Source organism: Narcine bancroftii, chromosome 3 (genome assembly GCF_036971445.1).
Source record: "Narcine bancroftii isolate sNarBan1 chromosome 3, sNarBan1.hap1, whole genome shotgun sequence".
In the NCBI taxonomy this organism is placed as follows: Eukaryota; Metazoa; Chordata; class Chondrichthyes; order Torpediniformes; family Narcinidae; genus Narcine; species Narcine bancroftii.
The window spans coordinates 157776680-157791803 of record NC_091471.1 but is presented as its reverse complement, the minus strand read 5'-3'; the positions used below and the strand labels follow the sequence as shown (position 1 = coordinate 157791803).

Sequence of the window (15124 nt, the reverse complement as noted above, 5' to 3'; positions counted from 1 at the left end):
GAAGCTGTCAAAATGGGAGCAATTTAGATATTCAAAGTGCATTTGTACAGATATTGGAATAGGAAGGGTTTGGAAAGAGATGGACTAAATGCAAGCAAATGGGACTGGCCCAGAATGCCAAGTTAGTCAGTATAGAAAAGTTGGGCTGAAGGGCCTGATCTGTGTTGTATGACTATTATAGTCTACACAGCTCTGGGTTGTGATTCCAGATGGTCCCCAATAATGTTCTCCGATATTGACTCCAGAATTCACAGAGGCTGCACCATCTGATAACTTGGTACGGGTACAATCTCTCCACTGCCTCCTCTACAGTTGTCCTTGTGATCTGACATTCTTCTTGCAATCTGTCATTGTCCCCACAATCTCTCAGTCATTGTTTCTCCAAGCTCACTTCTTACTCAAGGCTTGTAGCACTGTCAGAGGGGCTGCACCAAAGGAGTACCACTCTGTCAGTGGGATGGCTCTGAAGGAGTTCCTCCTTTACTTCCCCAATTATCTACCATTATTGTCTATGGCTTCAGCTGCCAACCTTCTTCAGTACAACTTTACCTTGTCTAAGGTGCTCCTAAAGACCCATGTTGGTCCAAGACATAATATTGCCCTAAAAATCAGAAGCTGCCAGGAAGAGCTCAGCACATCTGGTAGCATCTGTGGAGAGAGATGGCTCAAAGACAGAATGGATTCTGAGGTTCAACGAGTGGAGGTGTGTGGAGTGAGGACCTTATTCATTCCCTAATTTCCACTAGTGTAAGGTAGATTATACTGATTAGGAGGAATTGGGGACGATGTTTATCAAACTACAGGACCTGAATACTGTGTGAAACAACGGACAATGATTGTCGAAGCAAACTCAGACAGCAAGTCTGATGCATACATCAGGCTGCTCTTTATCGACTACAGTTTTCCATTCAACACCATTATCCCCTCAAAACTGATCAGCAAAGTCCAAGACTTGGGGCCTCAATACCCTACTGTGTAACTGCATCCTAGAATTCCTCACCCCCAGACCCCAATCAGCATGACTGGCAAGGACATCTCCTCCACAATCTCCCTCAGCACCAGAGCATTACAGGACTGTGTACTTAGCCCCCTGTTCAACTGGCTTTAGACCCATGACTGTGTGCCTCGGTACGACAACAACACCATTTGCAAATGTGCTGATGATACCACAGTAGTGGGCTGTATAAAAAGGGGCGACAAGTCAGCATACAGGAGGAAGATTGAAAACCTGGCTGAATAGTGCACTAACAACCTTGTACTCAATGTCACTGATGTACCATCAATTACCACAAAAGAGTGAGGTGGTGAAACTGATGAGCTTTTATTGACCATAGATTGGAGCAGCAACCAACCTCATTGACTGATCATGGCAGGAAGAGTGGGGAGCACACAAAGGGGTAATGGGTAGGATTGGTCTCGGGAGGCGATTCCAGCTGGTAGTAGCCAATCACAGTATATCAGTGGTTTACCACATTCACCCTCCTTTTTAAGACGAGTTCTGCAGGGTGAGAGAAAAAAAACGAAGCAAGCATATACATATTTTATAGGTCAAGTCTGTCAAGGGGTCTCTCTGCCACATCGAACGACATGGTAACAGTTGGGGCATTGCCATGGCGCCCTGGGTACCTTGTGCGGTTGGTCTGACGTCACCAGTTACAGTTCACTGGAGGGGAAAGGACAGGTGAATGGAGGAGGGAGTGTGGTGTTGGTGCATCATGGGTGACAACAGTTGCCAGGAATGGAGTGGGGTCAGCAGCAGGTTCAAAAACCCCACAAGATGGCAATGAGGGGAGTGTCTGTTGGTGGTTGATCGCAGTTAGAGGGGCACCTGATGGTGCTAAATCCCAGATGGATACCGCGTCCTCACACCCATCAAGGAAGGCTACATAGCCATACTTGGGATTTGCGTGGAAGAGGTGGACCCTCTCGACCAGTGGGTCAGTCTTAGATTGCCTGGCATGCTTCCAAAGCCGGACCAGTCCTGGGGAGGTCAGCCAGGAAAGCAGCGTAGTCCCTGATACAGACTTCCTAGGGAAGGCAAACATACATTCATGAGGTGTATTGTTAGTGGTTGTACACAAGAGCAACTGTATGGAGTGGAGTGCATCTGAGAGGACCTCTTGCCAGTGGGAGATGGGAAGGCCCCATGACTTCAGAGCCAGAAGGATGGTTTTCTAGACCACGGCATTCTCCCTTTCCAGCTGTTCATTTCCTCTGGGATTGTAGCTGGTGGCCCTACTCCTGGCGATGCCCCGGCCAGCAAGTACTGCCAAGCTTGTTGCTCATGAATAAAGTCCCCCGTTCGCTGTGAAAGAAGTGGGGGTACCCAAACAGCATGAAGACATTTCAGAGGGCCTTAATGTCTGGGCAGGGGATGTCAAAAGGGAAGTGAGAATATTCATCAATGACAGTGAGGAAATATACATTCTGATTCGAGGAAGGGAGAGGCCCCCTGAAGTTAATGCTCAGGTACTCAAAGGGGCGAGTAGCTTTGATCAGGTGCACCTTGTCCAGGTAGTAGAAGTGCGGTTTGCACTCAGCGCAGTCCTGGCAGTTGTTGGTCATTGTTCTGACTTCCTCAATGAAGTATAGTAGTTTTGTGCTTTAATGATATTTAAGAGTCTAGTCACTCTGGGGTGGCAGAGATTGTTGTGGAGGGTCTGCAATTTGTCCATTTGGATACTGGCATGTCCCGTGGGAGAGGGTGTTTGGGGACTCGTTACGTTTGTCAGGCTGGTATAGGATATCGGAGTTATAGGTGGACAGTTCAATTCTCCACCCGAGGATTTTATCATTCTTGATTTTTCCCCTCTGCTTGTTATTGAACATGAAGGCGACAGCCTGCTGGTCCGTGAGGAGAGTGAAATGTTTCCCAGTGAGGTAGTACCTCCAGTGTCATACTGCCTCCACGATGGCCTGGGCTTCCTTTTCAACTAAGGAGTGGTGGATTTCAGGGCTTTGGAGGGTGCGTGAGAAGGCGGCGATGGGTCTGCCTGCTTGGTTGAGTGTGGCATCTAGGGCGAAGTCAGACACATCACTCTCCGCTTGGAAAGGCGTTGGCTCATCTATCATATGCATTGCCGCCTTGGCGATGTCATCCTTGAGAAGGCCAAAGGCTGTGCAGGCCTCTGCTAACAGGGGAAAAGAGGTGGCTTTTATTAATGAGTGAGCCTCGTCCACAAACTTGGGGACCTATTGGGCATAGTACGCGAAGAAACCCAGGCATCTCTTCAGGGGTCTGAGGGTGTGGGTGGGGGGGGGGGGGGGGAAGCTCCACTCGATGGTACATATGGCCAATGATGCCATTTTCAACCACACAACCAAAATGGCTAGTCATGTTGTCCAGAACACACATTTCTCCCTGTTGCAAGTGAGGTTCAGCTTCGCGGCCCAAAAGAATTTTCAAAGGTTGGCATCATGGTCCTGCAGGTCGTGGTCGCAGATGATCACATTGTCAAGATATGAAAAAGTGGCCTTCTGGTTATAGTGGCCCACCATGTGGTCCATCTCCCACTGAAAAAAGGAGACCCCATTGGTGACACCGAAGGGGACCCAGAGGAAATGGTAAAGACGGCCATCCGCTTCGAATACAGTATATTGGCAATCCTCCGGGTGGGTCATAGCTGTGATAGGCTGACTTGAGGTTGATCGAGAAGATATTGAGATATCGTGGAGATATCTGATATTGTGTGATCTGATTAACAATATGCGGGGATGCGTGGGTATCGGTTGATGGTCTTTGACCTATGACTATCCTGTTCTTCACCCTGTTCTTTATCATGACCACGTGGTTCCTCCGGGGACTATTGCTGGCCTCAATGATGCCCTCGCCCAACAAACACTGAACATCTGACTTGATGAAAGCTTTGGCTGTGGCGCAGTATCGCCTGGTCCTGGTGGTCACTGGCTTCAGTCAGGGCTGATGTTCGCGAACAGTGGTGGAGAGGTGACCTTGAGGGTTAAAAGCCCATAGGTCATGCGCAGAGGGCTGTCTAGGAACTGTTCTTTTCAAACGATGAGGGGGGGGTGGGGCCCATCGAACTCCAATGTAACGGTCTTAAGTTGGCACTGAAAGTCCAGCCCCAGTAGCGAAGGGGTGGAGAGCTGTGGCACGATGAGGAGCCTGGTGTTTGTAAACTGTGCATCCAATGGTCAAAGTCACTGTACAGGAGCCATGGACGTCTGCCGTATGGGATTTGGACACGAGTGACATCTTACGGCTGACCAGCCGCACTTCGAGGGATAGGTGCTTAGCAGTATCAGGGTGAATAAAGCTTTCTGTACTCCAGCTATCAAATAAGTAGTTCATTACACGCCTGTTTACCTGGACGTCCATCATGGACCCGGCAAGTTCATGTTGTTCTTCTCGATTCAGGGTGATGGAGGCCAGTGTGGACTCACTGAGTCCAATAATTTCAAGTTCCCAAGATAGCTGCCTTCACTGTTCCCCTGCAGTGCTGTAGGCCCCAGAAAAAGGTGCCAGTCAGGTGGTCCAAAATGGCAGCCCACATGATTCACATGTGGCATCACTTGTCCGCAGAGGGCATGATGCCAATCACGCTGTCCGGGTGGCAGCTATCCGCACATGGATCTGCTAAGTATCATGGGTGGGTTAGACTGGCAAACTTTTGCGTAATGTCCCGTTTTCCCACATCTAATGCATACCTCCTCCTTGGCAGGACAGTGTTTCCTTGGGTGCTTGCCCTGCCCGCAGAAATAACATTTGGGGCTGATCACCTTCCATGGCAGCCGAGGTCTGGTCGCTAGAGGAGTGAGATGATGCTTGCGACCATTCACTCATGGTGCGAGACTGTTCCCCTATCCCAAGATAGCGGCCAAGCTTTGGAGGGCCATCTCCAGTGTCTCTGTTAATTCAACCTCCCCAAGCAGGTTGCGTACCATCTGCTCCAGGAGTCGCTGTCTTATGTATCCAGACCATATGCTGGCCACATAGACATCCCAGATGAGGTCTTATGTGTTCTAAATGACCATCACAGCTTTGCAGTTGCATACCCTGCAGAGGGCCTGGAGGGTCCGTAGGTACTCAGTGTTCAACTCACCAGGTCGCTGCTTCCTGGTGGAGGAGATGCCATGCATAGACTTCATTCACCCTTCTGCGATACTGGACCTTTAGTGTACTCATAGCCTCCGCATACAATTTGGCCTCATTGATCATTAGGAGGACCAGGGATCCAACTCATGAGAAAAGGACCTTCCATCTGTCCTTGTCTGTGTTAACAACATTTGCAGTCGCTGACAGGAAGTCCCCAAAGCAACATAGCCAGAATTCTAACGTGTTTGGGGTATCAGAGAATGGAGGGTCTATGTCTCTGGTTTCAGGTATTGCTCAATTTTCTTCGAAAAATATAGTCAATAAAATTGATGCACCATCAATTACCACAAAAGACTGAGGTTGTGAAACTGAGGTTTTATTAACTATAGACTGGAGGAACAATCAACCTCATTGACTGATCATGGCAGGGGTTATGGGTAGGATCAATCTAGGGAGGGGAGTGCCCAGCCAGCAATAACCAATCACAGTTTAACAGTGGTTTACCACAGTCACCAAAACCAAGGAGCTGATTGTACACATTTGGATAGGAAAACCAGAGGTGTACAATCAAGTGATCATTGAGGGATCAGAGGTGGAGAAGGTAAGCAAATTTAAATTCCTGGGAATCACTACCTCAGAGGACCTTTTCTGGACCCAACATAATAATGTCATTGTCAAGAAAGCACATCAGTGCCTCTACTTCCTCAGGAGTTTGCAAAAGTTTGGTATAGCATCAGAAATCTTGGAGAATTTCCACAGATGTGTTTTGTAAAGGTGTGCTGACCAGCTGTATCAATTTGGTATGGGGGCACCAATACCCCAGAGTATAAAGCCCTGCAAAAAGTAGTGGACGTAGCCCAGGACATCACCAGCAAAATTCTTCCCACCATGAAGACCATCTACATGGAACATTACTGTCAGAGCTCAGCAGCAATCATCATGGATCCACACCACCCAACACATGCTCTGTTCTCACTGCTGCCATCAGGAAAGAAGAATCAGTGCCACAAGACTTACACCACCAGATTCTGGAATAGTTCTTACCACTCCACCATCAGATTCCTCAATAACAGATGCACTTACTTTATATATATATTTACTAGTTTCTTTGAGCACACCATGAAGTCGACTTTCTCTTTATTATTCACTATCAGGATGCCCGGCATTGCCTGGGAAATAAAACACTCAGGCTTGGCATGGTTCCTCAGTTTCCTGCTGTCTTCTCCTTGTTTGTCTGGAGGACTGAGCACTAAGATGGGCCTGGTAAAACTGATCTGTTTCCTGCTACCTGCCCCATGCATGTCTGGAGGCCTAAACACTGAGACAGGCATATTGCTGCTGTTCTGTTTCCTACTGCCTGTTCCTTGCATGTCTGGAAGCATCAACATTGAGGCAAGACTGATGTTCCTCTGCTTTCTCCTTTCCCTAACAGAAGAGCTTTTGCCAATGTTGCTTCAGCTTTTGGGCCCATATTGAACTGACCAGTTGTTTTTATTCTGAATGTACATTGATGCATAGTACTCTAATTAATTGAGTTGTCCCTGGTGCAAGTTCAATTTTTTTGGAACTTTTGACTTAAAGGTTAAATTCAATGTGGTCATGACATTCAGCATCAATTGTTACCCTTACTGAACCTCCTTAGACATTTCTAGAGTGCTCCATATTGATTTGTAAGGAGAACAGACAAACAAGCAGACATACATGCACAAATATATATTAGAGCGCTGAATTTTTTTCTGTATTGCAGTTTGTTTATTTTTCTCCCTTTTGTTTTCTTGAGTACAATTTGGACAACCACTAAGTAGAAATTTTGCCTGGTCCGTAGGAAAAAGAATCTCAGGTTTGTAAGCGATGTCACATATGCACTCGGACAACAAATTTGATGGTGAAGGTTGCATAATTCCTGGGGATAGCAGCAGTGACTTGTGACCTCCTGAGGGTAGACATACAGTGTCTGCCATGATGAAGGGGCATGTTAACATCCACACCCCAGCAGTGATCCAGAAACCTCCATCTCACTCAAAATGTGAATCTGCCAATGGCCAATCTAAACCTCTCTTGCCTAGTGTTGATGGAACCTGCTGCCGGAAGATGGGATTAAAACAGATGGGTGCCCACTGGTTGGCATGGACATTGTGGGCCAAATGGCCTGCTTCCATAGATGCTGCCTTGCAGTCTGGATATTTCCAGCATTTCCTCTGGTTTGACCTCCCTTGACTGCCTTGTCCTCAGGCAGCAGATGCAAGAGCCAGTCATGACTGGATCCAAGAGCAGAATATTTTGATCAAGGGTACATTTCTACCTCAAACCAATTTTGACCATAAATCCTTTAAAATGTAATATTTTTATAGTTTTGGCCACACAATTTCTTTCAGATCTGTGCAGAATATTACTGAAAATTTAGAATGTCAAAAATTGTAAACTGACTTGTGTTACAGCAATGTTTTATGGTTCAGTGCTTCAAGGGTTTGATCAGCTGACAATTATGCTCACAATTAGTCACCAGAAAGAAGACTCCCACTCAGATATTAAACTGGTCCTTCAGGCCGGTGAAGTTCATATGGAGCAATATCATTTACTTTTGGTTTAATAATATTGATCAAGAAATATTTTTAAATCTTAGTTATTTGCAAGATCTGGTCTTGGCCAGCATTTCCTGCCCGTCCCTTTCAGACCTTGAGAAGGTGGGGGCTGAGCAGACTTCTTGAACCACTGCAGTCTTGGTGCTGCCTGGGGAGAGTGCTCCAGGTTCTGAATGTTAAGGAGGAAGGGTTGGAGATATATTTCTTGTGATGTGGAAGGTTTCCCTTGATCAAGGCTCTCTTCAGTCACAAACTAATTCACCAGTTGAGCAGGCTAGAGAATGTGCTCCATGCCTGTGGTGGGACTGACTGTGGGTGAGATCCCAGAACATCCTAGGCTGCCACCATTTAAAAAAAAACACAGTAGAAGCTAATTCCTGCCATTAAAATCCATGCTACCCAGTTACACCCAATTAACCTAATACCCTGTAAATTTTAGGGGGTGGGAGGAAACTGGAGCACCCAGAGGAAACCCATGCAGACACAGAGAGATCATATAAACTCCTGCCAGACAGTGCTGGATTCGAAATAGCATCACGCTAACCACTACACTAACTGTGCCACCCTTTGAAGTGAAGTTGGAAACACAGTGTTGCTGCCCAGGCACAAGCCTAACATTATCTACAGCCACACTTAGGTATCTGCACTGTGCTTCCTGTGCTCCACATGGATTGATCACTTGTAATCCATTCTGAAACATTTTGTACGATTAACAGTAAAAAGCTCAGTATCTCTGTAGTACCGAGCATGTCCCCTTTAATAAATTCCAACGTGTATTATAATCAATGAAACGTTTTAACAGTAACCACACGTCAATCAGTAAGGAGTAGACCAACAATTTGTCCACAGAAATATCCCAGAAACATCAGGTTGCAAGGAGACCCTGCAAGACAGTGGCCAGAACCTATTTCCTAGGAATGCGGCAGGGTCTAAAACCAGTGGATACAGGTCAAAGGTGAGAGGGAGGAGTTTAAGGGGATACAAGGGGTAAATGTTTCACACAGTGTAGCTGTTGCCTGGAGGGAGCTGTCAGAATTGGTAGTGGAGGCAAGGACAAGTACTGGAATGGCCAGGGCAGAGAGGGATGCAGACGGGAGGGATTAGTATAGATGATCAGGAGGAATGTGATTGGTTCAATGGCCTGCTCTATAACTGTAGCTGTAAATTACACCAACCAAGCCTGGTGTGGGATTCCAATGCATCCTGCAGGGTTGGATTCAGGTTGCATCATGTATTGGCTGGAAATGCACACCAAGTCCAGAAACGTTTTGCACACAATCCATCACTGCCCCCATGTGGTTTCATTGCATGGCTGGTCCTCAGCAGCAATGCTGAACGTTGTTCAGAATCAGAATTTATCGTCATGAAATTTGTTGTTTTGCAGCAGCATCAGTGAAAATTCCATTTCAAAAAACAAATAATAATGCAAGAAAAGAGGAAAATTGGAGACATACCAAATCTCCTCAAACTCCTCATGAAGTACAACTGCTGGCGAGCTGTGTTCGTGATTGCATCAACATGGAGCCCCCAAGACAGATCCTCAGAGATGTTGACACCAGGAATTTGAAGTTCTTGAATCTCTCTACAGCTGACTCCTCGAATGAGGATTGATTTGAGTTCTCCTGATTTCATCCTGCCGTTGATGGAACTCAGCAAGTCCAGTAGCACCCATGGGGGGGGAAAAAAGAACCACCATCCTTTCAGATCAGAACCCTTTATCCTCAGCAGTCAAGTCGCAGGGTTCCGGTTGAAACATCAACCATTCTTTCTCTCCTACAGATGCTGCTCAACCCACTGAGTTTCTCCAGCAGATTGTTCTTTGCACCAGTCTATAACATCTGCAATCCCCCATGGATTTTTAAGTCATTATCTCAAAAGATTTTAAGACCATCTTGTCAAATGGTCCTGATCCATTTGTTCCTCCGTGGATACTGCCTGACTGCCAAGTCCATCCAGCTTCCCTTTGATCAGGTAACAGAAAAACACAAGAGAAGGCAGGACGTTGGGGGAGCAGTGAGTAGAAGATGTGATGAAGACAGAGAATTGAAAGAAAAAAATAGAATCATTATAAGGGACAGGGTGTAAAGAGGTGTAGTCGAGGTAATTGATCGGTCGGTTTCTAGAAAATTACTGCAGGAAGTGTGTCTCCCGAGATGGAGACAAAGAGATTGAGAAAGGGGAGAGACACGCCAGAGATGGACCAAGCAAATTTGAGGTCGGGGTTAAGAACAAAATGGATAAAGTTGATGAGGCACCATCAAATAGTTGACAATGTTGCAGAGGACGAGTTGTGGACCCTTGTCTGTGTAAGCTTCTAGTATGGATGGCTACAATGTTAAGCATAGCTGGGTCACATGCAAGTACCCATGGCTACCCCTTAGACTTGGAGAAAGTGGGATGTCAAAGCAGAAGTTATTGAGGGTGAGGAGGAGGTGGAGGAGGGTGGTGCTGTAGGGGGACTGGTTGGGTCTGTGAAGGGCTTTTAGACCTTCAATATGGTAGATGGAGGAGTATAGAGAGTGGATGTCCATTAGGAAAATGAGGCGGTCGAGATCAGGGAATTAGAAGTTGTTGAAGTCATGAACCGCATGTGAGGTATCACGGAAGGTATCAGGGAAGGACTGGACCAGGGGAGAAAAAAGTGGAGTAAAGGTAAGGTAATCCCAGTTCAGTGGGGCAGGAGCATGCAGAAACAATGGGCCACCCAGGAAAATTGGGTATGTGGAGCTCAGGTAGGAAGTGGAACCAGGCAGTGCAGAGGTTGGAGGCCAAGGGAGATAGATGACTGGAACTGATGAATTTAGAGATGGTATGCGAGACAGTGGCTTGATGTTCTTTGACAGGGTCTTGTTGAATGGGTAAGTATGAGCAGATATCTGAGATTGCTGAAGCCGTCTGGCTTAGACAAGGTAATGGTCAGTGGCCAGCCATTTCATTTCTGCTCCCCACTCCTATATGGACATTCCAGTCCACAGCCTCTGCACTGCCAAATGATGAGCACCCATAAATTGGAGGAGCAACACCTAATATTCTGCCTGGACAATCTCCAAGCAAATAGGATTAATAACAACTTCTCTGGTTTCCGTCAGGTCACTCCCCTGTCTCCCTCTCTCCCTTATCCCTGTTTCCTTCCTTCAGTTCACCATCTTCTTCCCCCTCTATAAAGTGAGCTGTCCCCTCCCCTATCATTTTGTAGCTTATTTTCTCTTGAGCCTTCCCATTCATATCCACCCATGACCTCATCAATGGGCATGTGCCCCTTACCCTGCATGCCCCCCCAACCACAGAGAGAAATGGAGAGAAGGGTGGGACACTGGAGCAATGGGGGAGAGGGCAGGACGCTAGGGAGATTGACAGGCAATGTGGAAATCAACTATGAGATGCCACCCTGACCTCAGCCAGACCTCAAGACCCCCCACCCCACCTATTCGAAAGCATTATCTGCCCATCTCCACTGACTAAGATCTTTGCCAGTCAAATCTTGAATAACTTGAACACCAAAGCTACTGGGACTGAAACAAACATTGGGCAGCACATCTAATGCCAGTAATCGTGATGGATTTACTGTTGTGGGTTCAGTGCTGTAACAGCATCATTCACTGCCTGGTCATATAGAGTCCAATAGTACACGACACCAGTGAGAATATTCTGTAAGGGAGCATCACTGCATGGGACAGGAACTCCTCCACTAAAGACTGTATAGAACTAGAGAGGGTTGTCTACATGGCTCTATCACACAGGAGCTCCCCTCCATTGTCTCCATCGCACACACCCCCCCCATCCCCACTCCCCTCCCCATCGACTCCGATACATGCCTCCCCTCCCAGACTGTCTCGCACACATCCCCCCTCCCCAACTCCGTCACATCCACATCCCCCCTCCGTCATTTCTGCGACACCCACCATCGCCTCCGCGACAACCCCTTCCCTCCATAGTTTCCACGAGACCCCCCCTCCATCATCTCCACGAGACACCCCCCCAATCACTCACACCTAACCCCCTCCCCCACCTCCATTGACTCCATCACACACACCTCTCTCCCCTCAGTCAGGAACCAGGCACAACCTTATGGAATTCTTCCCTCCTGGCCGGCTCCTATTTAAGAAGTTCTGATGTACCCAATCAGGCCAATAATGCAGCCGCAACCTTCATGTTTGCATTTTCTGGTACACATGGAACCTGTTGCCATGGCAAGGTATTCCATTCATTTCCCTTTATGGCAAGTGTCTATAAAAGCAATGTTTACGATGCAGCTGTAGAAACTCGGACATCCCTAGAACTTCAAAGGACACACGCAGCACTCAGTCAACCTTTACACAGTTGGATGCACTTTCACCTCTAAGGTGGGACGTGTGCTCACTCCTTGAGTGCACAACTTTAAGCTGTCACTCTGGTGCAATACTGGGGCATTGCTACACTCTTGCAAGTCCAGTGTCTGGGGAAAGTGTTAAACCATACTCAGCTTAATTGCTGTAAAAGATCCTACAGTGAGTTTGATGACTCACCTGCCAAACAACAACAGAAACACTTGTTTGATTGCTGTTTAGGAATTTATTGCGTCAAAACTCAATACTATAAGAACATAAGAAGTAGGAGTAGGCCATTTGGCCCGTCAAGCCAGCTTTGCCTTTTGATTAGATCACAGCTGATCTGGCAGTAGACTCACCTGCCTGATCTCTTTCATGCCTAATTCTCCTAGTGTGCAAAATCCTGTCTCTCAATGACATTTAATCAGGCAGCCTCCGCCATTTCCTTGGGCAGAGAACTCCACAGATTCATCAGTCTCTGGGAGAAGCAGCTGCTCCTCATCTCCATCCTAAATCTACTTCTCCAAATCTTGAGGCTGTATATTCTACATCACATTTAAAAAGGACAGCAATGGCTGTAGCAGAATTGGGTCACTGATTTTGGAAAGGATGATACAAAAAGGGATTTCCACTTTGAGGCAGCACCTTTTGCCAAACAACAGCCCATATTCGTACCGTGGAGAGATCAGATACCTGTCACCAGAGGACAAAATGCAACTGGTCGCATTAGAGACAACAGGGGCCCTCCAGTGCTCTACAGATGGTCACTCAGGAACTACTTGAAAGAGCAGGCATCGAGTGGGCTCCACAGGTAGCCGGATCGCCAAACCAGAACTCTGAAGAGGAAAACTGACAAACTGCTGGAAGGACAACCAATTCATTCACAGATGAAGAACATTCATTAAATACCAATTTCATTGCCTGCTCTGCCTCCACAAAATCCATGGATCAACCACCATCATCTTCACTGCATTTGTTCATGTCACCTGGCCAGCATCTGCTTGGCTTCAGTACCACTTCTACGGAGATCAGTAGCCAGAAATGAGTACTTGATCGCTGGATTCTTCCAACAGCTTTTTGGTACGCTTAGATAAATATAAATATGGCATGACTTCTGAACTCTTTTTCTCCACAGCCACCCCACATCATCACATTACGATGTACGATGTCACCCAGAGCAGCACGGAGCAGTTAATAAAGAGTTTCTTTTTCTGCCAGCAGAGTGAGTATAGCTTCAGATTTCAGAGTCTGCAATCTCCTGGGTGTCAACGGAGCATGGCTCCAGTTCTATTCATCGAATAAGGAGGTGAGGTGAACCTCTGAAAGCCCCTTTTAATGGCTCAAGCCCCAGAAACAGGCCATTCCAAATCATTACTCACTCAGGCAAGCGTGTCTTCATTTTCACCCTGGGCATCCATCTCCTCGGGTGGTCGTGTGCTCACAGGTTCGACACCCAATCGCCACATCCTCCTTCCTTTGCACTTCCTGCGATAGTGACTGAAGAGAGCATTTGGGAGAAAGGGAGGGGTTTGAAAAATATTCCTCAACAGTTCAATCACACTCATCGACATCTATGGATGTGGGACAGTTTGCTGCACAAACACCAAAAGGAAACACAACAGTTTTACAGAACAAAGTTCCTAGTCTACAGCCCAAGAACTGATTCTTCAAAATTAATTAGAGGCAATTCCTTGAACACCTTGCAGTTACAAATCTCCCATCTGTGCAAACTTATTTCCTTCTAGATCATTCCTTCTAGAAATGTCTTAATTTTTAGTTAGTCAAATCACAGTGACAGGCCCTTATGGCCCATGAGCCTGTGCGACCGAAAAACGGCAATGTAACCAATTAGCCTGCTAATCCCATAGGTTTTGGAGGGTGGGGGGTAACCGGAGCAGTCAGAAGAAACACATGCAGATACAGGGACAATATACAAACTCCTAACAGACAGCGATGGATTCCAACCCAGGTTGCTGGTGATGTAATAGCATTGTACTAACTGTTATAAACAGCGCTGTCCTACACTAGCCATGCTGTTCACCAATTTAGACTTGCAGAGACTAACACCCTAAACCTATCCAATGAACATCTGCATACCCACTAAGTAACACTGTTTTATTCATATTCTCTGTATAAATCCCTGGCAAATTCATAATGATGTAACAAAAAACTTTAAGAGAACAATCTAGATGGAACATAGTTAGACATGTGGTGAAGAGAGTGCTGCACACTGGCATTCATCAGTTGGAGCATCGAATACAGGAGCTGGGACATCATGTGACAGAATATGGAAGCAGAGTGGTGTAGTCTGGAGGGTCGTGTGGCGTCTCTGTCTGGAGTCTAATTGGAAGTAGCAATCAAGGTTATACTCTGCTCACCCATTAGGGCACTCCTGACTATTGGTCCCTTCAAATCACTACTGATTACCTGGGTCAGACTCCCGTCACTACAGTTTAAAAGCCCACAACGTGCAGACAATCGTTCTCTTTGTTCCTTGGTCCTGACTACAAATGTTGCTCTATGCCAGGTCGTGAACTGTGGACATTGCTGCAGGAATCGTTAATAAGGTGGGTAATAAGCTTAGAACAAAACCGTAGTATTTTCTGGGAATATTTAGCAATGAGCCACACTCCGTTGGTTCTGGGGACCAGGAGTGCATGTTGAAGTTTCTGTCTTGTAAGAGTGTGATAGTTATCGAATGTTACTGGGGGACAGAAACAAAGACAGAGAGAGACAAACCACTGGTATCAGAAATCACTGTATCCGGAATGAATGTCTATAATTGTTTTAGTATCAAGTGTTGTTTTATCTTTTCCCTGTTACAATTTACCCGTGTGTAGAATAAAGATCATCCTCTTCTCACATAACAATTGGCACTTTAAGAAGTCTTGGCCAGATATAGGGGGGGGGTGTGTGTGTGTGTGTGTGTGTGTGTGTGTGTGTGTGTGTGTGTGTGTGTGTGTGTGTGTGTGTGTGTGTGTGTGTGTGTGTGTGTGTGTGTGTGTGTGTGTGTGTGTGTGTGTGTGTGTGTGTATATGAACAGGGGCTGCAGGAGGTTGTAAAGGAACTTCGGGGATAGAAATTAGGATCCCCGGCTGGTCAAATAGTCAGCAGTGCAGCAAGCTAGCAGCTTGGCAAGCGGGCCATGCGATAGAGGTCGACTGGGACGACAGGCTGAACCC

At 46.7% G+C, this 15124-nt stretch overlaps 1 protein-coding gene across 3 annotated transcripts in view; it reads right to left on the bottom strand.

Moving 5' to 3' along the window:
* Window positions 1–15124, bottom strand: part of btc (betacellulin, epidermal growth factor family member) — a 77711-nt gene that overhangs the window by 28348 nt on the left and 34239 nt on the right. For all 3 annotated transcript variants that reach the window (XR_011353869.1, XM_069925552.1, XM_069925551.1), the window contains exon 8: window positions 13322–13439. Coding sequence is in view for 2 of the 3 variants with exons in the window: in XM_069925552.1 (XP_069781653.1) it covers window positions 13322–13439 (118 nt within the window). In the remaining variant the exon portion in view is untranslated. The remainder of the gene's footprint in view (window positions 1–13321; window positions 13440–15124) is intronic.